Source organism: Hemicordylus capensis, chromosome 1 (genome assembly GCF_027244095.1).
Source record: "Hemicordylus capensis ecotype Gifberg chromosome 1, rHemCap1.1.pri, whole genome shotgun sequence".
Taxonomy (NCBI): domain Eukaryota; kingdom Metazoa; phylum Chordata; class Lepidosauria; order Squamata; family Cordylidae; genus Hemicordylus; species Hemicordylus capensis.
The window spans coordinates 245,879,229-245,906,029 of NC_069657.1; the positions used below are offsets into that span (position 1 = coordinate 245,879,229).

Consider the following 26,801-nt stretch of genomic DNA (forward strand, 5'->3'; position numbering starts at 1 on the left):
CTATAGCCATGCCTAATAGCTTATGGTGTTTCTACTAAAAATGCCATTATTTGCCCATAATATCCACTCTTTTTCCACCTAGCAGATATTATTAGTCTTCCAGCAGAGAAAAAACCTTGTGTTGTGATATGTGTAATGTGTATCTACTTGTGCAAAATTTTAGCAGTCTTGTTAGAGATATAAACTAGACAACCTGCAGTGTCCACAGATTGCTGGCAGGGGAATAGGAAGAATTTAGGCTGCAGTTTTCTCCTTAATGGTGTGATCTGCTTAATAGTAGCTACAATCTTCAAAAATTTCTCATTGTTTTTAAGACATTAGTGGGAATAGGCTCTACAGAAAGCTGAGCTGCAGAGGGACAGTGATTGGAGAGTGGATGAGACATTCTGTTGAATAAAATCCATAATTTGGGAACTCAAATGCAATGCAGAGTATCCATTTGGGGAGTGAACAAGGCTTGTGCATGCTTTTATTCCATGTTAGTAATGATTTATGACACTGTATACATTAAAAAGTGAGCAACACAGGAAGCTGTCTTGTACCGAGTCAGGCCATTGGTCGATCTAGCTCTGTATTGTCTACACAAATTGACAGCGGGTTCTCCAAGGTTACAAGCAGGAGTCTTTCTCAGGAGATGCCAGGGAGGGAACGTGGAACCTAATGGCACAGCATGGAAATGACTTGACTAGCAAGCCAGAGGTTGCTGGTTCAAATCCTCGCTGGTATGTTTCCCAGACTATGGGAAACACCTATATCGGGCAGCAACAATATAGGAAGATGCTGAAAGGCATCATCTCATGCTGCGCAGGAGATGGCAATGGTAAACCCTTCCTGTGTTCTACCAAAGACAGCCACAGAGCGCTGTGGTTGCCAAGAGTCGACACTGACTCGATGGCACACTTTACCTTTACCAGAAGATCAGCTGTCCTCCTATGACTATATGTATAGTATCATATATAGACTACATGTTACTATCTGCTAAATAGAATGGGTGTTAGTTTTTCTCTCTCCAAGCCTAGAAGGACAAGCATCACCAGAATGAGATTTTTTTTTTTAACAAAAGGTCCTATATTAAAGAGGAAAATTAAAATTTTGGTGCCCCCTAGAAGAATACAGAAGAACACACATGCAGGTATGTCATATACTGGCTCCATTCAGACATCATGCCAAACCATGGTTATGGAGTTTAATTGTGTTTTGGTGGGACATCCAAATTGACAAACCTTGGTTTGTCATCCACCAGCAAACCAGAATTGGAAACTGGTTTGAAGCAGCAAGGAAAGTGAGGATCAGATTGGAGATGACTCTCTGAAGGGCTTTTTGGATACAGAACCAGGTATGCTTGTGAAAAGCTTAGCACCTAATCTTTGGAAACAAACTGTTTCACAGAATTGCAGCTGCACAGAGCAGAATAGCCCCATTAGTAGGCACAGAATGCTACTTTAGGCATGTTGACCCAAGCCATTCTGTATAACATCAGAGCTTTGTCTGTTTGTAGGGTTGGGGTACCAATGGCTTCAGTAAACAAGTCATCTGCATGCGCTTGACAAACCTTGATTTGTGATCCACCAGCAAACCAGAATTGGAAACTGTGGTTTGAAGCAGATGTACAAACTGTCATCTGAATTGAGAAACTGTAGTTATGATTATTTCTTTATTTTTGGGGGCCAGGAGTGCTGAGGTGATGGACAATGAAAGTACTCCTCAGTTGTAGTTCCCTAAGCACACTTCCCTCACTGTAATTTCCCCACAGTCTTGCTGTAGTTGGTGACTTCCTGCAATTCAAGCTCTGAGTGCTTTCCAGTGCAAGAGCAAAAAAAAGGCCATGTAATTGAATCAGAGGAGGCAATGCTGATCAAGAGATCGTTGTTATCCTTTGTTCTCTGTCCATGCTCTCAGTCCTTTGAAGATGCTCAAAAGGTATAGGTGGGAAGAGCTAGGCATGTGGCATCCAGAGATGTGGGTTTTCTGGAAAATTTTGAATTGGAAACGTTTTTGGAAAAAATTCCAGAATTTATCCCCATGAAATGTTTTTCTCAACAGCATGAAATTTTCATTGCCCTCCCCGAAAGAAACAACACTGTACAAATTTTCTAAATGCCCTAAATAGATTGTGATCTTGTTTGACCTATATTCAGTAAGAAAACCTTACCATATTAATTTTTCATTCTGTATCTCAAAGTTTTTCAAGTAGCCAAATAGTTGAACTGAGCTATTTCATTAGGGGGAACAAATCAGTGAAGAAACTGAAAATGGTTTAAATGTTATACTCAAATTCAAAGCTTTATGTGGAAATACATTAAGAAATGGAAAACCTTCTGTGGAAAGGGAAAACTTTCAAACATAGAACAAGGAGAAATTTTCCAACTCCACATTCTTCTCTGGCATCCCACCTTTTTAAAAAGCTTTGCAACATAATGATGGTTTATACCAATGTTCAGGTGAAAGTCATAGGCAGCAGGGAATAAGTTCAGGAGGAGAATGTTCTAAAACCTGAAAAGGCAGGAATGTGGTGTGTATTTGTCAAAACTGAGAGCAGCCCAAAGGTTTCTGAGCAGACAAGTCTGTGGAATAGCTGCTCAATAATGCTGAGCAGTATACCATTTTGGCCAGTGGTTGGGCTAGTATGTTGGTATCATATCTGAGGGATCTTTAAAAAAAAGGGGGGAAAAGACAGGTGAGCCAAAAGATGGTGTAAACCAGGGATTCCTAATATGTGGTACTCCAGATGTTGCTGAACTACAACTTCCATCAGGGCCGGTTCTAGAATTTTGTGGGCTTACTGCACAATTAGGTTTGGCCGGGGCCCCTCTGCACAGCTAATTTCCTTTGGGCTAAAGAGTGGGGAGGTTGTCGGTACCTTGATCCCTCAGCTCTCCTCTGCCTCAACTAAGTTGGCAAGAACAATCTAGAACAAAAGAAAGAGAACTAACAACAGCCTGCAAACAACTGCTCGTTTTTATTTGCCTCATGTTCATTGTAGAGGTGATCCAGTAAAGCTGACTGTCAGGATATTTAGGATGGAGAAAAGGAAAGCGTTCTTCACATTGTGTATAATTAATCTAAGGAAACCAGTGTACAGAACGTACACTTTGCATTTAGAAGAAAGTCCTAGGTTCAATTTCTAGCTGCAAGGTTCTTGGGTAGCAGAGCTGGGGAGGAGTTTCAAGAGCTGCTGCCAGTCAAGGTAGACAATACTGGGCTAGATGGACCAAAGTGCAAGGCAGCTTCCTATGTCAAGGGGAAACTTAAGGAATGGAGCCTCTGCTTTGCATGCAGAAAGTGCTGGGTCCTTCAGCTCTCTGTGGCTGGTGTCATCCTCAGCTGACCCCATGGCTCCTGCCTCTCCTCCTCCCAGTATTGAGAGGCCAGCCTGTCTGAAAACCCATTTTGCAAGAGTTAGGTTTCTGAGACTCTCTCCCTACCTGCCCCCATTGCGGTTCTGCACAGACCCCAGCCCAGCATGAGGTCCCCTGCAAGATGGGAGTTGTAGGTCATCAACATCTGGAGTGCCACAGGTTGGGAACCCCTGGTGGAAACCATTGTTGGTCTGTAAGGAAGTAAAGCTGTGGTTCTGATTCTAAACTATAGTGTCGGGATGCCATATTACCTGGTCGCTTGGGTGGCCCTGTGGAGGCTGGAGAAGGGCGTAGCATCCCTCCCCTGAGGCTTTTGTTCCCTTTAGGAGGCAGTGGGGATAAGAAGGGCCCAGGCAAGTTGGATCCCAGGGGGGTTGAGAGGGCAAGGCAGGGAGAGCTGCAGGAAACAGCTCCAGGGAGACAGCTAGGTTGGGTGTGGCAGGAAACAGGAAGCCAGGTCAGGAAGGGGGCGGGGCTGGAAGTCGGCTTGAAGCCCTGTCAGCTCTGCACTGGGGCATTTAAAGACAAGGATGAGGGGCTGCTTCTGAGTATGGGAGCCAGGAGCTCTCCAGGAGAGGGAACTGGCTGAATGCAGCAAGCCAGGAGGAGGACTCAGGTGACAAACTAACTTCCTCCCCTGGCTGTTCCTGAGGCTGATCTTTCTGAGGTTGCTCCAGTCATTCTGGAGTTTAAGAAGGACTAGGAGTCCACCTCGACCCCTGGGTATAGTTAGCACCACTGACATATAGTTAGCACCACTGTTCCTTCTAAGGCGTGCAAGTGTGTCAAATGCTCACACATTTTCTGATGTCCACTCAGTTAATTTTAGATCCCACTCAGGTTTAATCAGAAAGGCCTCACTCTGAATGTGTAGTGCCTTTATACTGCCGCCCAGAACAAAACTAATTCTGCACACAGATGAAAAACAATTAGAACACTGGTTAGCACAAATCATGGTCTGGCATAATATCTAACTGAGCTTCTGCCTTACTGATTACTTTTCACTTGATAATGTACTGCTGAACTTGTGAACTACTTGCATTGAAAAGAAGCAGCCTATCTGCAGACTTCTCAGCTAGTTAGGAACATAGGAAACTGCCATATACTGAGTCAGACCATTGGTCTATCTAGCTCAGTATTGTCTTCACAGACTGGCAGTGGCTTCTCCAAGGTTGCAAGCAGGAATCTCTCTCAGCCCTATCTTGGAGAAGCCAGGGAGGGAACTTGGAACCTTCTGCTCTTCCCAGAGTGGCTTCATCCCCTGAGGGGAATACCTTGCAGTGCTCACACATCAAGTCTCCCATTCATATGCAACCAGGGCAGACCCTGCTTAGCTATGGGGACAAGTCATGCTTGCTACTGCAAGACCAGCTCAGCATGCAAAAGCTTTGCATGAGTTTGTTCCTCAAGCAGTAGCAAATGCTTCACTGCTAGCGTCAGGAGGCAGTGTCAGGACTTTGAAATTGAGATGACTTTCAAAGGGGTGTGTGGTATCATATGGGCGTCTACTGTTCAAAGCAGGGGTGTGGGGGGAACTCCCTTCTGAACTTGTCCCAAGGGCTTGGGTGCATCTCAAGTAAATCTCTGAGCTCCAGTGTTTAAGATTAAGTGATTGTCATCTTCAGCAAATGCAAGTCTCACGACTTCATGTGCTGCACAGCCATTGATGGATAAACATGCATTTTATATTTTGTAGCTCACAGAAGTGGAATACCAAGTCTATTACTAGCAGAGGCGTATCTAGGGAAAATAGCGCCTAGGGCAAACACTGAAATTCCGCCCCCTGTCCAAGCATCTGACACCCATCTTTCAGATAACTTTACCATAATATCAGCTGAAAAATACAAGTCAAGCTCGTTAATCTTTTAATATTTCAAAAACTATTTTAGCAGTGGACTTAGCCAGATCAAAAAATGCTGGAAAACTACAAATTTCAGTATGCCGGGGCTCATGAAATACCCAAATACTATGTGGAGGTGTACTTGGAAAACTAAACAGAAGTGTCTGTCTAATTCTCTACTATGTATTGTAGCATCACCATTACATAAGTTTTAAAAATCAATGGAGAATTTGACTTTTCCCAGATACTCTGTAAATAATTAAAGGATATGCAGAGTAAACTGTGTCACTGCTTGGAATATAATCTAGTCTTTCAGAAAGACAGTTAAAATGAGAGAAAGAGAGCAAGAAACTCCCAGTGGGCCTTAATATTAAGGATTTCACACTGATTCAAAGACAAATTCACCATTAATAGCCATATTAGCAAGACATCACATTTAACTCACTTATCACAAGAAGCAAAGTAAGAGCAAATGAATACAATCCTAGCTCATAAGCATCAGCTCAGTATTCACAAGCCTTGATTCTCTGTACATAGTGCCAATCTGAATATGTGTACAGTGACTTATATTATATATTATTATTTTTTTACCTGTAGCCCCTTCGGGGGGCTTCCTAAAGGCTGGGGGGTTTGCAAAGGTTCCTCCTCCCCCCACTGGCCTCTAGGGCCTTGCAGGGACCATTTGAGCATGTGCAGTGGCCATTTAATTTTTTTTTTAAAAAATGGCCACTGAAAACAAAATGGCCACCGTGCATGCTCAAATGGCCTCTACAAGGCCTGGCATGACCTAGGGCCTCACAGAGGCCATTTGAACATGCACGGTGGCCATTTTGTTTTTGGCAGCCATTTTTTTTAAAAAAGTTAATTTTACAAAATGGCGTCCCCCTTCAAGTGGCGCCCAGGGCACGTGCCCTGCCTGCCCTACCCCTAGATACGCCCCTGATTACTAGGCATTGGAGTTTTTCACTTGTCATGTGCTATAGCAGACAAGAAACCAAGAACATTTGGGACAAACTTCATCTGCAGGTAGAGGCATCCATAACCCTTATTTTACTTCACTGGAAGTTGCCTGAGGCTGAGTGTAAAAGGTAGACCACACACATGTAAACATATTTAGCTGTTGATAAGCCATATTTATAAAGCTTCTACAAACACAAGTTTGAAAAGGGGACAGATCTGTGGAACTGAAGGAACGTTGGATATTTGGGTCAATTAATTCCCTAGTGTTTTTTTAATGCCGCACACATACTTTGTTTCACGGAAGTGTTCGTTTCATAGTCTAATTGAGGATTATGTCTCTTATTCTTAGCACATTTTTCAAGGACATTGAAACTTCACCTTTTAACTTTCATATTGCACAATAATTAACCATTATTAAAATTAAAATTCTGATTAAAATCAGAAGCTGTATTTGCTTGGAAGGTGGAAAGCAAGGTAAGAGTGCTGGTTTCTGAGTTGCAATGCCATACAGGAAAATAATATATCTTTCTTTGTCCTATCAGCGTTGTCATCGTGAAGATAATTGACTGTGTCGGACATGACTACATAAACAATACCATGGTCAATGCATGCAGCCTCTGGTGTCGGTGAGGAAAGAGTTGTGTTTACCTGTTCTGATCTGGCAGATTTAAAGTAGCAACTGTATACCCTTAATTTTTCAAACCTGCATTTGTGACCCCTTCTTAATTGAGCCTTCATCTATCCCAACTCCCTAAAGGCATACACCAGAGATCAACTCAGGTAATTTTTTTAGCCTAGACCTAAAGGCCTTTGGAGCCCACTTCCCACTTGCTGGAGGCCCTCCCCCTCTGCAGGTAAAGCATTATCCCACTACACACACCATGATACACACGTTGAGGGGATTATTACAATCGGGCAAAAGTGGGCTAAGGGAGCCTAGCCTGCTTTTGCCTGATCGTCTGCTGCCATGGGAGCCGTGTGGCTTCCGGCAGCAAACCCTCCTAATTCCCCCTCCTCTTAGATAAGGTTAGCGGAGCGAGGTTAGCGGCGCTCCGCTAACCCCATCTTTTCGATCGTGTGTCGCTGTGCTACGGCAGCACATGAGGAGACCCCTGCCAGGAGGCTGAAACAAGCCTCCCTACCCTGGGGGGTCTCTCCAGGATGCCACATGCACATGCGCAGGGCATCTTGGAACTTCCAGGGGCCATGCGGCCCCCAATCCCCGCAGCCCCTGCCAGCTCCATGACAGAGCTGGCAGTCATGTGGGCAGCCAATCTGGGCACCCAGGGCTGCTTTTCTGCTCATCTGCGGGGAGAGCAGGCTAAGCCCACTCTCCCCGCAAACCCCTTCCCGGCAAGTCTCACTGATCATGAGACTCGCCTCAGTATTTTTAGCATGTGAGTTCTTGAGGGCACAATCAGCAACTGAACTCTCAAAAATGTAAGAATATAAAACAGGTATATTTATGTAAATATGTATTAGCAGAAAAATTTCAACACACAACTTAACATATTCCCATCCTACATACTTCTTTCCCCACTCCCTCCTCTGCCTCTAAAGCACCCAGCACAGGTCATAATCACACTTGGCCACCTGGAATAGTGTGGGCCAGCGGTGATCACCCAGGACAGACTAAAGAGGATTTGGGGCCCCCCAGGGGGTGTGGAGGCCCTGGACCTTGGCCTAGAAGTCTAGGGGTAAGAGCGCCACTGAAGGCAACAAAGGAGAGCAGCCAGTGTCTTGGTTGTCTTGGTGCGCCAGGCATTCCAGCCAGTGAGGCAGGCAGGCAGAAGAGCTGAGAGCCAGCCTTGCGAAAGAACACACTGTTTGCCTTGCCTCAGCCCTGGGAAGTGGCAGCAGTTGTTGGAGCTGGTCCAAACCTTCCCCCTGGAAACAATCTTTGCAGCCTTTGCCCTCCCTCAGATGGAATCTTGCTTCTGTAAAGATCATTGCACTTTTGGGCTCAATTCAGATGTTATGCGAAACCCTATTTTAATCCTGGTTCTGTGTGATTCGAATAAACTGGGATTTGCTGTGATGTCCATACTCAGCAAATTCCAGTGTGTTATAAACCAGGAACAGAAGTTTAAAAGTTCCTCCGCTTAGACACAAAAGGGGAAGGGGGAGCATGTGTGTGAACATCGCATGCAGCCAGGATCTAAACAGGGCTAGTAAAGTTTTTTCATTGAGCTGTTAGATCCAGTGGCTTGTGTGGCAAAGATGGCAAATGGCTCACCAAGTGGTGATTGCTGCCATGTAGAACAATGTCAGCCATCCCCATTATGTTGCCTGGAGACTTCTGTCTGGTTTGAATGAGCATTCCCTACTTTATGAGACCTTTTGAGGATGATGGATATACAGTAGCATGGTTTTTCTATTTTGTGCAAAATTTAGCCAGGAAAAACCATTTATTGAGCCTCTCTGAATGTCACTATGATGGGTGTAAAATCCAGCGGTTTTCCTGGCAGTACTTGTTTTGCCCTGTCTTCACAAGAGAGAAGAGCCCAGAGAATGTTTCCTGAATGAGGGGACCAAGGAGAAAACAAAACATGGGCATAAAGTGTCCTCATCACTGACAGTCAGCACAAGGAGGTCATTCACACAACTGGGCAGGCAGGTGGGGCGTGCAGGAGAAGGCTTGGCTTCACTCACCTTCCCCCCAGATGACTGGCAAAAAGTTGGTGGGAGCGCTGTCTGCGATCCATTGTCGGAGAGCCAGATATCCCACAATGCACCAAGCACAGTGCATTGAGGGATTCTCCCAGAGATGGGTCTAGAGCAGGGATTCTCAACATTGGGTCCCCAGATGTTAGGGACATAGGAAGCTGCCATATACCAAGTCAGACCATTGGTTGGTCTAGCTCAGTATTGTCTACACAAGACTGGTAGTGGCTTCTCCAAGGTTGCAGGCAGGAATCTCTCTCAGCCCTATCTTGGAGATGCCAGGGAGGGAACTTGGAACCTAGATGCTCTTCCCAGAGCAGCTCCATCCCCTGTGGGGAATATCTTGCAGTGCTCACACTTCTAGTCTCCCATTCATATGCAACCAGGACAGACCCTGCTTAGCTAAGGGGACAAGTCATGCTTGCTACCACAAGACCAGCTCTCCTCCATATTATCTCCTCCATGTTATTGGACTTCAGCTCCCACAATCCCCAGCCCTAGTGGCCTTTGGTTGGGGATTTTGGGAGTTGAAGTCCAATAACATCTGGGGATCCAAGGTTGAGAATCTCTGGTCTAGAGTGCCCGTTTCTGTGCGGCCAGGCTGGAAGCAGCCTGGGCTTGCACATGAGCAAGAAGCCCAGGTGAAGGAAGTGCTTGCTCTCTTAACCTCCGCTAAAAGCTGGGCTAAACAGCTGGGCTGGGCGGCACTGCCCCACTGGGATCAGGCCCAATCCCAGCCATTCTCATGCGCAGCCTAACCCAGGCTGGACTTCCTTAGGCTGGGTCAGGCTGCACACGAGAACAGCCTCAAGATGTGGGTTTTCCCCTAAAGCTCTTATATTTTGTGGTGATTTGAAAGGAGTGACCCATTTCTCATGGTCCAGTTAGAGAAACAGTGTGAGGACTGCACATTAATAATTTAGTAAGGAAGCAGAATAGGCAGGGACATAACATTATTTCCTAGGATAGAATGTTTTTATTACTAATAGGTGTTTCACTCAACATTACTTCTGAGTTGATTGAAGAGGGAGTTGGATAAGTTGATGATGTCCTCTGCTTTGAACAGCAGCATTGTAGCCCTTATACTTCATGCTGGGCTATGACCGTAATAAAGATTATAGCCTGTTTCACAAACTCTGAATAATCCAGTGTCTCTACCAAACTTTTGTTTCATCTTAAACACTTCATTACTTCTTCGTGTGAAGTAATGTTTCACATTACTTGCTATATCATGACTTTGAAAATAAACAGAATTGCTAATACAGATGTTCTGTCTTTCAGTGTCCTGCCCCCCTACAAAGGTAGACTGTGAGAGTGGATTCCATAACAACTTAGGAGGCTTACTTTCCATCGGTAATGAAGCCACTACAGATGAGGACATTAAAGTAACTGTATGATGTCTCCATCATGGGTCCAGCTCCCAAGTTAGCATACCACTGCAAAACAATATTATTGGAGCATTTGCTGGTGGCTTTCAAGAACATAAGTTTCAAAATGTATACAGATATACAGCTCTAGCTTACCCCTAAATTAATAATAAGGTAACCTACATGGTTAGTTCCTGATTTGGGCTGGAGTGGAAACTACTCAATGTTCATTGTGTAAAATAACATGTTAAATAGCTGAGAGTGTATGATCGCTTTCATATAGATGACTATAATTTTCTATTAAATGAAATGTTTCTCCTTTCTTTTAAAACTGTTTATGAATACCAGACTTTCTTCAGAGAAGAATAATTTGGCAAATATCATGTAGATTTAGCTAGAACCTCATAATTACTAGTTTTAAATAGTGTTAATCAAGTGTTATCTTCTTATGGAAGTTTATGTATAAACTAAAGCATACTGAAATAATCTGCAATCCCATCTGAACATCTGAATTCATTTTGTAGAATATGGCATGCAGCTGCATTTAAATTCAAAGCAAAAACAACTGCAGTACATTGACCCGCTGAATATTACAGTAGGTTTTGAGTTTCATGTTAGTTGGATTTATTGGAGAAAATTGATTTGAGTGCTTCTGCTTTTGGCAGAGTTTTTTAATGTCCGGAAGAAAGGAAATAGGACGTGCATATGATGTGACTTTGATGTGTAAAGAAGTTAATTATCTAAACCATCTAACAAATCTTGGCTGGGAAGTAATTATTTTAAAGGGTTAGAGGGTGGTCTCATGAGCTGTTGGGCTCATATAAATAAAATGCTGTACACCTATTTGATTTCTAGGTTATATAACTTGGCTCCAGCAGAAATTGCCAAAAACTCAATGCCCTGTGATCCCGTGCACATCTGTACAGGTGACTCACTACATTTGACATCTGCTTGATGATAGCAGTTGTACAATCAGGAGTTTAGGGGATAGGGAGAGCAAGCTCTGAAGGATTACCTACCCAGAAAACTACAACTGGCACAGAGTGCGGACAGAGGACTATTTGTTGGCTCCTGGTGTGTTTCAGAGCTCAGATCAAAGTGCCAGTCATTCCTTTGCAACTTTAAACCAGGGGTGCACAACTTCAGCCTTCCAGCTGTTGGACTACAACTCCCATCATTCATGACTACTGGCCTCTGTGGCTGGGAATGATGGGAGTTTTTGCTCCAACAACAGCTGGAGGGCCAAAGTTGTACATCTCTGCTTGAAACAGTATGAAGTCAGGACTGCCTCTCCTGCAGGATCCTGACCACCTGCTGAGGTCTTTGGGAGAGGCCCTGCTCTGAAACCTACAGATTGTTGCTAAGGATGCAGGGAAGGGCCTTCTTGGATGCAACATCCAGACTGTGAAGCTCTTTTCTCTCTGTGGTTCATTGGACTCTTTCCATATTGACCTTTTGACATCTGCTGAAGAGCATCTTTTTTTGTGTTTGGGGGGAGTCTTTGATATTAGTTAACTTGTCCTCCTAATTGACTGCTTTGTTGCTGATTTTGCTCCTGGTCTTCTGCTGCTTAAGAGTATATTTGCTCAATTTGTCATTTTAATTGATTTTTAATTGTATTTTTAAAAAATTGAATTTTTCCTGCATGCTTCTTTGTGGGCCCTTTTAGGGTGGCAAAGCAGCCTATAAAATTTTAACATAAATAAATATTTTTAGTAGTCTGCCTAGAGAGGCTTTTAAAATAAAACCAATGTAGTATATATATATAAATGAAAGAGATTTGGTAAAAACCCTAATATTTATTTGCATTAGCCCTCCCAGTCAGGGTTGGAAAATCAGTATTTTGGATTTCTTAGTACACACTTGTATGTGTAGAGGCAACCCTGGTGGTTGGGATTTCATAGGCCTGCTCATATGCACCCAATGGTCCCTCTAACAGGAATTCCCAGATGTTGTTGACTATAACTCCCAGAATCCCCAGCTGCAAAGGCTTTTGCTTGGGGATTATGGAAGTTGTAGTCAACAACATCCGGGAATCCCTGTTAGAGAGAACACTGTATGCACCTAATAAAAGCTTGTTTTGGCAGCCGTGTTGTCTTTCTGTAGCAGTTTTATTCATTCATTCATTCGATTTCTATACCGCCCTTCCAAAAAAGGCTCAGGGCGGTTTACACAGATAAATAATAAATAAATAAGATGGATCCCTGTCCCCAAAGGGTTCACAAAGTTTTCTAAAGTTTAGGTAATAGCAAGCAGTTGGCAAAATCTTTTGATATAGTGAACTGTTGCAGAGGGAGAGGGAAGGCAGACTAAACAGCATAGTTACTGTTCCTTCTGAGACAATGGCACATGGAATAGCAAGAGGTTGTAGTTCAACGGCTACTGGTTTTGAACAAAACATTCAGCACAGACAATTGGTATCGCATGACTGGGTATGGTCCATGGTTTCTGGGTGAGGAGTAGAGAGCCAACCATGGATGGAGAGTGCTCAGAGCATTCCTGGTGGAAGAGCATTCTGAGGTCTGTTGCTTTGAGAAGATGGGAAAATGGTAAAGAGCGACAGAGCTGCTTAACATCTATTTTGCATATTTCTTGCACAAGGCAATTGTGATCCAACCAGGTAATAGATACACAAATGAAGGAGGGGAAAGTACATCAAGACAGGTAAAGAGATGGTAAGATAACATTAGCTACTTTAACGAGTTTGTCTCCAAGCTCAGGGGGATTACATACCCAGGTACTCAAGGAACAGGCTTGAATACTGGGCCAAGCCAACAAGATGGTATTTAATTGAGAAAAGTATGAAGTCTTGCATATGAGTAAGAAAAACCAAGTGCACAAGTATAGGATGTGGGGCACCTAGCTTTGGAGCTGTTGTATGAAAGGGATCTAGGTGTCTTAAAGAACAACGAGCCAGCATTGTGATGCATCTGCTAAAAAAGCTAATGCAATCCTAAGGTGCATTAACTGATATAATGTCCAGAGCAAAAGCAATTGTTTCACTCTATTCTGTGCTGGTCAGATGTGACTTGGAATACTGTGTCCAGTTGTGGACCCTGCAATTTAAGAAGGATGTTGATAACTGGAACAGGTTCAAAGGAGGGCAGCCAAGATGGTGAGGGGTTCAGAACTGAGGGGTCTGGAAATATAGTCCTGTGAGGAATGGTTGAAGAAGCTGGATATGTTTAGCCTGAAGAAGAGAAGACAAAGGGGAAAGGAGAAGACAAAGGAAGCAGATTTAGGCTAGATGTTAGGAAGAATTTCCCAACTGTAAGAGTGGTTCAACAGTGGAACATTCTACCTTGTGCAATGGGGTAGAGGGTGGGGGACTCTTCTTCACTGGAGGACTTAAAACAGAGGCTGGACTGTATACTTGTAAGAGATGGAGTAACAGTTTTCTTCACTGAGCAGAGGGTTGGACAAGATGACCTATAAGTCCCTTCCAATTCTAACATTTTATGATTCTAAGAGATACTTTACAGAGAGGCTGTACAAAGCCACTTATTTACTATTGATTTACATTTATACCCCGCTCTTCCTCTAAGGAGCCTCAAGAGGTGTACATGGTTTGTTTATCTCCACAGTAACCCTGTGAGGTATGTTAGGCTGAGAGATACAGTAAGTGACTGGCCTAGAATCACTGAGAGTTTCACTCTAAGCACTACACCATATTGACTCTTTTTAAAGGACAGATGTGGCAAGCCTTGCTCTTATAAAGCACTTGCAGATACTTGTGAGGTTGGAACTTTGATGGGAGCTGGACATATTCGGAAAATGGTAATGGTAATTGGATCTAATTTCAAGAGGTCTGCTGGGGAATTACTATTTTACAGCACAGTTTCACTTTATGACCTGGTCTGTTTCACCATGTTCCCTCTCTGAGCTCTTTGGATGAAATGGGAAAATATATATTAACTAGTAATTTTAAGCCCGTTGAAATAACGGGCGCTAGTAGGATTGTATAGATACGTTTGTTAGATCCTACTGAGAGTACTGCCCCACTCTTCCCCCTTCCCCCACACCCCACACTCTTGGACACCTGTGGTGTCCCGCACTTCTTTCTGACGCCAGGAGGAGACAGAGTTAAGTGTAGGCGTCAGAGAAGCCGAGTCTGGGGTTTGCAGGCGGCTTTGGCAGCCTCAGGGGGGCTGGTATGGTTCGGGTGTCAGGCCGGTCCAGGATGGACTCGCGAATGTCAGAACTGTTCAGGGGCTGCTGCCGGCCTGTGGGGAGTGGGAATGGTGGGGCTTTGCGTGGCTGCGCTGGCAGCGGCTGTGGCTTCGCTGGTGGCGGCGGCACTTCTAACGGGCGGAAAAAGAACGGGCGACACCAGGGAAGCAAGGCCAACAATCCTGCCGTACCTGCCACCGGAGGTGAGCGAGGTGGAGAGGTGATGAGTGTGGGACTTGGCTGGGAGAACGTTGTGTGGAGGGCGTCCCTGGGCCCACTTGGCCCTCCTCCGCCTTGTGGCCTGGGTCTCCGCCTGCTCTGGCTGAGGCGGCAGCTCTGCCGCCACCTCGGCCGTTCCGGGTTCTCTGGCCGAGGCCGCGGCTCCGCCGCCGCCTCAGCCAGCTTCCCTCGCTGCCTCCTTCCGGGTCATTTGGCTGCTGTGGCCAAGGCCGCGGCTCCGCTGCCGCCTTGGCCATTCCGTGTCCTCTGGCCGAGGCTCCTCAGCTGCAACGCGTCCTCTGGCCGAGGCCGCGGCTCCACCAACGCCTCGTCCGGCTTCCCCCGCTGCCTCGTCCTCCCGCCTGGCTTCGGCGGCGGCCGCTTCTCCTTGGCGGCCGCTTCTCCTCCTCCAACATGGCCGCCTGGTGCCTGCGGCTGTATCTTCCCCGGACGTTCTGGGAATGGCCGAGAAAGACACGGGCACAGAGACACGGGAGCACACCTAAGCCTTTTATTATAAAGGATATAAAATATATCCTGAATGATCAAGGAGAGTGCAGACCTTCCACTCTTGAAAACAGTTAATATATTTAAAATCAGAACTGTGAACCAATGGGGTAGAAAATACAATGCTAGTTATAATAATTTTAAAAATTGTTGGTTTTACAGGGAATTTTATGTTTTGGAAAATATACTCCGGTGAAGGGTAAAATAATAATTGGCAAATATAAGACTGCTCATATTTTAGATCGCTGACTGGGAGCAAGTGATACCAACATCTGCTTCTCATTCTTAAAGCTACTGCTGCTGCTAATAAGAAGAAATAAGTAGACCTTGGATAAATGAAGGTTTACCAGATCTTTGTAAATCAGGCAGATTAGTGGAAGTGAACCACCAGCATTTGCAATGCTTATAGTACTATAACTTTTAAATGTAATATCTGACGCTTGGAATAAAAGACCAAAGGATATGTATGAAGTAGATATAAACTTTCACATATAAAATAAACTCGGGAAATAATAGGGAAGGAGTCAAAATTTGTCGTCCGTCCACCATCCCTCTCAATCTTGCCAATGTTGGTGGCAAGAAAATGCAAGCCAGCTGGATTTGTCCTGAAATCGGGCGAACTAAGCAAACCCAGCGCATTCCTCCCACATTAGTGGCCAGGGCTCTGCAGAATGCGCCTGGCCAGCCCTCGCTTCGCTGTGACTGGCTGAGTAGGCGTAGCTGAGGCTCAGCCCGTCCTGCCTTCAGCCTGACTGACAGGCTCAGCAATGAGGGAGATGCCGGCGCTGAGCATCTGCCATGATCTCTCTCGCTGCCCAGACTGTCAATCAGGCTGAAGCAGGGCTGGGCTGAGCCCGAGCATTTCGTCAGCCAGTCAGGAGGAGGGAAGGCGGGAGAAGCTGCTGCCGGTCAGTTCTCCCCCTCCCCCTCGCCGAGGATTCGTCTCTCCCCTGGCTTTGGAAGCCGAGGCGAGCCCTCCGATCCTGAGCAAACAGCGTGGCGTGCTAGTGAGTCAGGGAGTGGGAGCGGGAAGAGCGAGCACGGCGCGGCGTCTCAGCTTCAGGGGCACGGCGCGTTCGCCCGGTTACACTGGCCAGAAGACGTCGGGCGTGCTTGCCGCCGTGGCTGCAGGGGCTAGGAAGGTCCATTATTGGGGCATGTCCCAGCTGGGCCCCAGTGTGGAGGCAGCCCTGGGAAGAGGACAGGGGATAGGAGAGTGAGCAAAGTATCGGGTGGGTGAGCACCCTCTCACAGCTGTTTCTGTAGTATGGTAAATTAGGTATCCGTAATAGAGGGAAGAAGGTTAGCAATTGCATAGGTGAAAATGGTCCCTGGGTGCCTTTCGTCTCTCTCGCAGAGTCCTTCATTTCAATTCTAGCATCTCCCTTGATTCGTGTTAAATGTCTACTCTTGGTAATGGTTAAATTTTAGGAAGGTGAGAGAGAACTGATTATATTGTCACTTAAAAACAAAGAAAAAAGTTATTAAGAGTTGAAACTGTTACCCTTCTATATCAGGGCTGCACAACTGCAGCCCTCCAGCTGCCTCTGAACTACATCTCCCATAATTCCAAACTACAATAGCCAGTAGACAGGGATGATGGGAGTTGTAGTCTAACATCTGCAGCAGGGCTGAAGTTGTACAGCCCTGTTCTGTACCCCCAAACAAGTGTTGAGCACCATGGCATGTTGATTAGGGAACATAACTTGCATGAAAACGTGAGGACAGGTTGTTCTAAACACAGGATTATATAATCCCTTTTCCTGTTAGTTTTAGAGTGACATTAGGCCCTGAATGTTATGGGTGGGTGGGGTGGGAACCAGGAATACAAAAGCATATTTATATGTTCCTTCAGACACAGACCAAAGATATATAAAGGAACTTCATTTGACTCCACCCCCTCCTACCACAGTCAGTACTATTAAAAATTTAGCATAACACTGGGCCCTGACTGTATTATGTTGTTGGGGAAGGGGGCATATTTGCTAGAGGACATGGTCTGAAGATGCTTGTAACAATCATCATCTAAGTGTTGAAGAATATATTGTTTATTTATGAGTGTAAAATTAGGCTCTGTGCTTTGTTTTTGGAAAAATCATAAGCATATATTTGCACATTCTGAAAGCATGTTCAAGCACACCTCTTTTAGTCTTATATTTATTTATAAAATTACATAAACAGGAACCTCACATAATGCCCCCCCAATCAATTCTAGAATATGAGGCCTAATATAGACATGTTTTCTTATGATACAAGAATTTCTAATAAAGGGAGGGTTTTCTTTGAGGAACTCTGGCTTAATGTTTTATCTCATTCTAATTCCAAAATAAGCATATGTTTTAGTTGAATTCCACTTGTAAATACACTAATTACTGTAGTGTGTGTGTATAGCATACCTATTTGCTATAATAATTTTGACTTCAGTTGTCCATCAAAGAGGTGGACAAAAAAGGCTTTCATGCTGTTCAGGAGATTATGATCCTTTCAGAATGGAGCTAATGTGTGTATGTACCCTGTGGAATCTTAATTTGCTACTTTCCATATGTGGTGCTTTATAATGTATACCTGCAAACACTGTTCTCCTTTTGGTTACTCAGATGAGCAATACTGGAGCTATTCCAATGTCGACTCCTATCCCATCGAGCAGTGGAAGAGGAACTGGGAGATCCACAAATTTGATTCCTGAACTGCAAAGTATGATGTAAGTGTATTATTGTTCCCATATCTCATGCTATTTGTGTACTGTATTAGTTAACCAAGAAGCAGAGTCAACGGAGGACAGGACAGATTTGTCCAATATACATATTGATCCAACGTTGCAAAGTTTGGAAATGAAGAGGTATTAAATATCATAGCATCGATTCTCCTTGATAGACTTAAAGTTATATGTAGTTGGAATGAACATGGTGGTAAATAAGCAAGTACTGGTTATGCTGTACTGTATACATTTTGCTGCTGTTGTACTTTTGTTTTTAAATCTGCTTGACGTGCCCTAGAATCAAAAGAAAGTATTCAGTTCAACAAACAGGACTTATTTGAGTTTCTTTTAAAAATGCCTGATAGTAGTCTTGCAGTTACCTTTTTATTATCGAAGAGAATATGTTATCTGATGAAATAATGCAGTTTGTGACCAAATTAATGTGTGGACTAGGGATGTGCATGGAACGGGTTTTGCATTCTGAGCTCAGAACAGAATGCAAAATGGTTTAATGTTCCGACCAGCACACTGGGGCGACCTGGTGTTTTCATGAAAAAAAGCCATTCCATTCGGAACGTTCTGAGTGTTCCGCCTTTAATTAAGATAGTGATTACTTTAAAATTAAAGATTACTTTAATTTTAAAAGGTACTTCTTGCCCAGTGCCACCCCCCACTAGCTTAATTTTTTTAAAAAAAGTTGGAACACTCTGAACATTCCAGACGGAATGGGCTTGTTCTGTTCTGAGCTCAGAATACTCGAAACAGCCCATTCCAAGCTAAGAATGTTCTGCACATCCCTAGTGTGGACAAGTTATACTTCACTCTTGAAAATAAGTATAATCATTACAAAGAATGATTTATTGTAAAATGGCACAGGGATATGGAAATCTGGTTAAATTCTGCTTTGAGATGAGACAGGAAAGGGTTTTTTTTAGTCTCTGAATATCTAATTTTTACCAAGCCAAATTCTTCATCTTGAATACACACACCACTACTACTGCTACTACTAAAAGCCATGATCAGGAAGACTATGCATTTAAAGTTTGATTACTTGCCTTGTACAATGGGCAAGGCTACAAATTTTGATTTGTTGGAAGGAAACCTATTAATCAGAGAAGTTGACCTGCCAGTTCATGTCATTTTCTCTTTTATATAGCTCCAAGATGCATTGGTCTAGAGAAAATGGGGGAGCTAATGAGCTCTTCTTTCTCTATAGATCATTATTTCTGATTTGTCAAGCAATCTAAAGAGAATTTTCAACCCAAGATGGTCTTTTAGAACTGCAATAGGAAGACTGGCTGGATTGTTATGACTGAACCACCTAACTATTTAGTGGTAGGAGCTGGGCTGCATTTGCAAAAATTGCTGTAAGATGTACTTTAGACAACCCTGTGATTTATTGTAGTAATGCTAATTCTGAAGTTACGTATCTATAACAGGGCTGCACAACTTTGGCCCTCCAGCTGTTGTTGAACTACAGCTCCCATCCTCCCTGACAATGAATGTTGCTGGGGATGATTGAAGTTGTAATCCCACAACAGCCTGAGGGCCAAAGTTGTACAGACCTAATCTAGAGGAAGTTATGCCCATCCCTCAGAATAAATTGTATGAGTGTCTAAAACTAGGACAAAAGTCGTCTTGTTACTCTAAACAGCAGCATTTCATAAGCAGATTAATAACCATTCAAAGCCTAGACTTGTTTCACTAAATAGTTTATTATTTTAATCAAGAATTGCACACTTATTAGAAGTGCATCAAAAGAATGTGACCTTCTTAAAATGACTTTTTAAGAGAAACAGTTTGGATAGCTTTTACTGCTAGTCTTTGTTAGAACCTTCAATACTGAGGGACATTTGAAGTTGCTGCCTTTAAATAGATGCATAGTATCAACTTACATATTTAGCCATATTTAGAGGCAGATCTACATGCACTAGGAAGGTTCATTTCTGTAAATTGTAGATTTATTGCTGAGTAGTCAAACGTAAGGCCAAAAAGAGAACTTATCCATCCTTCTGAGGTCCCCACAGCATCTTTAATGCACTCTACACAAATTTATTAAATAATACTTTATTTGGATCTAAGAAGTGATGCCTTAGTAGGACAAAGGGGCTGATCTACCAATGGCTGCTATTGCATACTCCAGCATCTCTCAATTGGCTTGCTTAAGTCACCTGAATTGTTCTAGTATGCTACTGTTTGCCTGTGTATGCCTCTTGTGTGCAAGTAACCAAATTCTTCTTTGTGGCATACTGACAACTAAATATGGTCAGGGCGGATTAAGCTAGTGCGGGGCCTGTAGCATATGTTATGAAGGGGCCCCAAATTTAAAAAATGAACATAAATATTGAAACATAAAATTATGGTTGTATGGTGTATGGTTGAAAGTATATCATTTTTAGACACTTCCCCATCATTGAATACAATTGTTAGCATTATTTATGCCTTGACAATGCAAGCAAACAAAACAAACAAAACCACATTGTATCAGCCCAGAAGCCAATGCTTTTTGTGTCATTAAACAATCCTGGCAAACATTTGACAGTGGCAGGGGGAGAGCAGGTAAAACAGTGGGTGAGGCATCCTGGTAAGCAGAGCACTAATCTAATGGGCAGAAAAAAGTTTGCAATTAATAATAATACAAAATTGACCTTTGCTTTGCAAACAACTTTGCAAAACGCCCCCCACCCCTCTTTTGTGTTCAATAATCCGCACACAGACAGGAGTCACTGTGGCAGGAGCTGGAGGGCTGAGCCCACTTCTCAGCAGTGCACGCTCTTTAAGTTTCCCCACGCATACCTGGTGTGCTGGCAGCAGCCCCGGCTCTTCAGATTTGTTTTGGGGGTGGTTAGTGGGCTCGGTTCAGCACACAGGCAGCAGCACACCCTGTGGGAAATGGCGGCGGCGGGGGTGGCAGGTAGACAGTCAGTGACACGCTCTCTTCGTCAGCATACACAGAAGTGTGGTGTCGCGTGCGGAAGAGAGAGAGAAGGCCCACGGAGCGGCTATGGGTGACAAGCAAGTGTGCGTCGGTCGTTGGCCGTTGTTGTCGTCGTCACTAAATAATATAGGAGGCTGTGTGGGCCCCACAGGCATAAGGAGGGAGGGAGCGCGTACAGGGCAGGTTGCCTGCCCCTGTTAGCCCCACAAGAAGCAGCACGTGGGCAAAGGGCGGCAGGCAGCCAGCCAATTGGAATCGGGCGGTGGCCAACTTGTAACTGCCCCTCCCAGCAGTAGGTAGGTTTCCATAGGGGACAAAAGTGAGGGGAGGGTGAACCGATGAGTTGGTGGGTGATTGCTCCCTGACTATTTACAAAGCTGCATAAGTAAAGTATGCTTTCCTCTTTGACTCTTTTGCAAATATTTTTCTATATCCGTCATATGATATTTGAAATCACATATCTCTTAGCCTCAGTGGTGGCTGCTGCCTCTTGGGGTTGGGGGGCAGAGGGGAGGAACTAATAGTAGGCAAGTCCAACCCTAAATTACAAAGAACCAGTCCATGGTTTTCTGCATCTGTAAAGTTGTTTACTTGGCTCAACCAAAATCTCTTATCATTCACACCAGCATTTGGCAGGTGGCTATTGAGTGCTAAATTCATCCCTTGGTTGGCTGTGAGTAAAGGAATCCTGCCCTTTGAGTGGTTCATGGTGGGTGTCAGTGTGGAAAGTAGCAATGCCCTTTCTCTCTCTTGTTCTCAAATCCCCATGCCTCTTCTTCCCCTTAGTAGCTCAATCCCTCCTCCTATCAGCATTGCCTCCATTTCTCCCCTTCCTTGCAGTCTCAGCCCTCTCCTCCTCACCCCATGCAGTACTAGGCTAAGAAGATCAACTTAGTGGGCAGGGGGAAGATTTTGAATCTTGAATGCCTGTTTGCAGGTAGCACCTGCATGCATACACCTCACACTGCTTGAAAATACCTCAATGCATTTGGCCACGCAGAGCCCACTAGTTTCCTTTCTTCTCACACACACCTTTTAAGCAAGCCTCATTTCTCCCTTTCTCACAATAGAAACATTTCTGGGATATGTCCTTGGGCTACAGTCCTATGCACAAAGCAGTTACTTGGGAGTAAGCCCCAATGATTTCATTAAGGCGTTATTTGGAATAAACTGTATAGAATTTGCAGTTCTATGTAGCATTTACTTGAGAGAATCCTTTATCAGATTTGAAAATTAAACCATATAAATCACAAACCTGTCCAAAGTACTTAGACTGAAGACTTCGTTCCATACTACTACCACTCACCAAAAAAAGAGAGGGGCAAAACACAAAATACCTAACTAGCAGCAAACAAACTGGCATAAGGACTATAGAGTGGGGGAGCTACTTGGCTATTTTGGACTGGCCTGGTTTCCAAGCTGTGCCTGTTAACTTGCTCATGAAGAGAAGGCAGTAGTCTCAGAATTCTTAAAAAAACCCACCACACACACTTCTGCATTAAAGACACACACATTTAAAACAGGATAAGTCTGAAATTGTCCACTTAGTAGTTTCAGTTAAAATGCCTTGTGTATTTGGAAGCTACAGCCCCCTCCCCCTTCTTCACCCTCAAGAGGTGAGAGAGACTATGGATAAAGATAGAGGAACTAACAGGAGGCTTTGCTTAAAGTTCCAGAACAAGAGGGAATGCAGTAGGGCTGCTTGCTTGTTTGCCTGTTAGTAAAATATCTACCCAGCGGACCTGCCAGTCAACAATATTCCCCACTTCCCCTCTCATTCTCTAGAGCTCTGAATGTTGCCAAGATTTGCTAGTAGCCTTTTTAAAAAGAAAAGAGAAAAGGTCTCCAAGCAAATGCTGGAGAAATCCAATGCCTCCTGAGGGCTTTGTTAGGGTGCTGAGTGAGGAGAAAAGGACTGGCTTCTCTCTGGAGAGGGAGAGAGAAAGGTAGCCAGGGTTCCTACCTTGAACTCCATTTGCTTAAAGACTGAGTACTCTCATTTTGCATACAGATCTCCAGAGAGTCTGCCCAGCCTGTCTTGAAGGACCCTGGGGAATCAGATGACTGTGGGCTGACTTTGTTTGCTGGCTATTAATATGTGCCTTTTCTGATTGGTTGGAGGCAGAGGCTACCTCTGCCCACCCTTAGTGGGGAAAAGAAAAGAAAGGCAAATCCTGATTGGTGCTGGGGCACTAAATATGCAATGTGGGTAGTGATGAAGCATGGTAATAGCTTCATTTTGGGGCAAAGGATCCCACTGAACACCCTGATAATGAAGAAAGGACTTAACAAAGGAATTTAGAAAAAAGACTAACACTCAGGGTTATCTACTGGCAAGTAGTGGAAATGCAAGAATAAAATTCAAGTAAGAGAGACACAGAGAGCAAGAGTTGGTATGTTTGGTGAGAGAATGTAGAGTTGGCAAGAATGTGAGGCTGGCAAGGAGCAGGGGGCGGGGGCAACACCCCTCTACCCCAGATGAAGAGCCTGCATTGCTTAGTTTAATGTTGCTTTTGTAGACAAAAATTATATTGACTTGATTGTTAGTATTATTTCTGGAGTCTGACCTGAATCTCCCTGTGTATTCCAGTATTCACACTAAGATCTTCGCAAATGCAGATATCCCCTTTAATAATCCATTAGTGAGGTTGTTCTCAACAATCACATAAAAAGGGAAAGCCCGTGCATATGCAGGAGCTCCGTGTGTGTGCTGGAGCTTTTGTGCACATATTTCTTATGAGTACATTAGATCACATCAGCATGAAGGCTTCGAAAAAGCTTTGAGTGCTAAAAAAAAAAGTTTCAGAGTGTATCAGAAGTATTTCATGTATCTACGTGAACTGTGTGTTATGGTTCAGCTCAGATTAGGGGTTCTGTAAGTGACCAGTTCTGTGTTGTTGTTTTTAAACTCCATGCTGCTGACCTATATATTAAGTTTTATGATTCAAACACCCACTTCCCAAGGCATCCGGTAGTATCCACATACGTATCCAATCATGGAAGAAATCTACTCAAGATTTGCAAAGCATTGCTTGATGTTAATATTCTGTGCTGGAATGTGCAGCACTAAAGGATGCCAATGGAAAATACTCTCAACAAACTGGAAACTCAGCAAATACTCTCACAGAGCTACTATGCCCTAGTGGTGGCTCCTACCCCTACTTTGGAAATAGTAGTATTAAGTTTCATTTCAAATACTTTTCAAAAATCATATTTCCTTGCTCTGAACCAGTCTGACTTTTAAAAAAATCTGAAAGACTTTATCGAAATTGAATAATGCATATTTTGTTCTTTGGGCTGGGAGGAAATACAACAGAACATTACTTGGGCTCAGAAATCAAAGGAAGGGCATGAGTCTAGGGAGCTATGGAGGGCCAGGCAGATCCTTTGGGTAAGTAGCTGAGGAGACTCTATTTTTATATCATTGTGGACTTCCTGATTAAGCACTTTCAAAACTCCCCTCCCCGCCAGTGTACACACACTTTCTGTCAGTATAGAAGTTATTGTTGGCTATGCAAGTGGAAGACCTAGACGTCTTCATACTGTTTCAGGCCTGATGCAGTTTCTACTTTACAAGCTATCCAAACAAGTAGACTTTGATTCTGAGATACTTTTCACCAACTGTGCTGTTGACTTCGTTGGGGCTGGTGGAATTCTTCCAGTAGATGTGTTTATTTATTTGAAAAAATGGATATTATTAGCAGAAAAATAATTACATGACAGGAATAGACTGTGGATATAAATGTTAAAATTGTTTCCTTTGGCTTCTGCATTACAATAAGTTGCCACTTTAAAATAACTATTCTAGATTCCTGCAGAAACTTTAAAAAACCCCAAACACACCACCCATGTAACTTACACTCTAGTCCTAAAATACATATATTTGAAATAAGGGACATCGATTTTAATCTCCTTCCACCGTAGTGCCTTAGGAAGCCACATTATTTTATAGAAATGATTTTTGATCTTGTGAACGTGGCCTTACCATTAACCTATTTTAAGCATGTGGGTTTTCAAATTTGCTACTTAAACCACCCAGTTATACACAGTCAGACTGGCAGATTAGATATGTTTTTAGAAACTTCAATAGCAGCTACAAGGCAAATCTGATCAAGGCTACATCTCTAGGGGAAGAGCTTTTTAACTTGCTTGTTGAGAATGCCCCCCCCTTCCCTTAGTTGCTGCTTGCTCCATAGGGAAAGATATACTGGTAAAACATGCATTGTGTGATGAAATCAGATAAAGAAATTCGGATAACTGCCCTGATCTTTTCTGCCATCTGCTGCAGTATTATGATATGCATATGTTAGTCAACTGATAGAAGTGCAGGTTAGTGAATCAAAATATCATGCGCTTTGGACAAGAAGTTTAGATATTAGGAAATGAAAAGCCAAACCAGATTTAATTCTGTTGACAGGCTTCAGGATTTGATTTTAGAAGGTCCAATTTCAAATTATTATTCCATACAGCATTGCATCTCAACATTACTTTATGTGCCAGTTATTTAAAGTTATGGTTTTATTCTATTGGAGATGTCACTTCCTTTGGTAAATATTCTCACAATATTAAGCATTGCCCCCCAACTCCAGAACCCTCTGTGCACACTGATTCACCCACTGGGAGCACACTGATTCACCCACTAGGAGCAGAAGTCGGATAAGTTCAGAAGCATCCCTTTGTACATGTGAAGGGGATGTTGAAGTTAACAGGGAAGGCCATTTAAGCAGTACAGCTCTATGTGGATATTGGACCTGGAAGGAGCTGCTGGTTCAAGGCATGTGCCTGTTAAATTGTGCATTGGGTACATCTGAAGCTGTTGAACGGAGAGAGGGAGAGGGCAGGGAGAGAATGGAATTGCTAAGCTGTCTACTGCTGCTTGTAATAGTTTCCAAACGTTTGTCATCTGTGCTTTGTATTTTAAAAAGTTGGAAATATGAATGCATATTGCATTTTGTTTGCATCAAAACACATCTTACACTTCAAATTCAGTTAGAGGTGAGCATGATAGAAGCTAATGTCTTGAATCTTGGATTACTATGTTTTTAAATGATAGTTCTTCATAGACGGATTATTAAAACAGTTCTTTCCTTAAAGAATTTATATATGCTGAGATATCTGCCATAAGAAATACCATATTTTGTAAGAAGGAACAAAAGAGCTTCCAAAATGAGGGGCTTGAGTTTCAGTAATCTCTGCTGGGGGATTAAGCCAGAAGAGGTAATAACATCCAAAACAGAAGAAACTTTATCAACTGCTAGAACAGTTTTTGATGCCAAAGAATGCACAAACATAAGAGCAAACATTGTAGTAACACATCTAAGACTTCACATCAACTGAAAGGAAGAAAGAGTAGATTACATCAGATGAAAACATTGTCTTTCACAAATTGTTGTGTAGTATTAAATGCTCATAGTAATTTCTTTCTCTTGTAAACCTTTTAAAAAATTCTTTCCTAATATGTATTAGGAACACGAGAGGGGAAAAAAGTTAGATTCTTTGTTGTGCTGTGTGCTAAGTACAAAATATGTCTCTTACTACTTTCTCAGTAACATAAAATAAAATCAAGTCTGAATGCAGGTTCTCGAGTCACATCATTTTTGCAAACTTCTCTTTTGGGGGAAAGATGAGTGAGGAGTGGCCCAGCCATGTCAGGTGTAGCTTGATACAGTCAGCTTTCTAGACTGGGGTTGGCCAACTGATGACATGTCAACTAGATCTAGCCCCAGAACAATTTTATCTGATTGTAAGATCCACTTGACTAGCAAGCCAGACTGTTCGAATCCCCACTGGTATGTTTCCCAGACTATGGGATGTTCCCCAGACTATGGGAAACACCTATATCGGGTCGCAGTGATATAGGAAGATGCTGAAAGGTATCATCTCATACTGTGAGGGAGATGGCAATGGTAAACCCCTCTTGTGTTCTACCAAAGAAAATCACAGGGCTCTGTGGGTGCCAGGAGTCGACACCAACTTGAAGGCACACTTTACTTTTAAGAAACGTAGCACAATTTAGGTCATTTTGGGATTAAAATGTTGGCTAAAGTTTTATTCAACAATGAGATTTGGTGATAATCCA

General features: G+C 43.4%; 2 protein-coding genes and 1 long non-coding RNA gene across 16 annotated transcripts in view; 1 reads left to right on the top strand and 2 right to left on the bottom strand.

The window, feature by feature from the left end:
* RUNX2 (RUNX family transcription factor 2) overlaps positions 1–26,801 on the bottom strand; it is a 366,905-nt gene that overhangs the window by 309,661 nt on the left and 30,443 nt on the right. The gene's annotated exons all lie outside the window — the stretch shown is intronic.
* On the bottom strand, positions 1,641–3,776 carry LOC128339741 (uncharacterized). Its single transcript, XR_008313194.1, has 2 exons — positions 3,611–3,776; positions 1,641–1,968 (listed from the first exon to the last, which is right to left on the bottom strand). It is a non-coding gene; the product is annotated as an uncharacterized LOC128339741 (long non-coding RNA).
* SUPT3H (SPT3 homolog, SAGA and STAGA complex component) overlaps positions 3,859–26,801 on the top strand; it is a 376,915-nt gene continuing 353,972 nt past the window's right edge. For 2 of the 8 annotated variants that reach the window (XM_053284106.1, XM_053284107.1), the window contains exons 1-2: positions 14,278–14,563; positions 17,684–17,787. In XM_053284106.1, coding sequence (XP_053140081.1) covers positions 14,429–14,563; positions 17,684–17,787 — 239 coding nt within the window. In that variant the 5' untranslated portion in view covers positions 14,278–14,428. The other 6 variants (XM_053284109.1, XM_053284108.1, XM_053284110.1 and 3 more) reach the window with 6 other exon arrangements.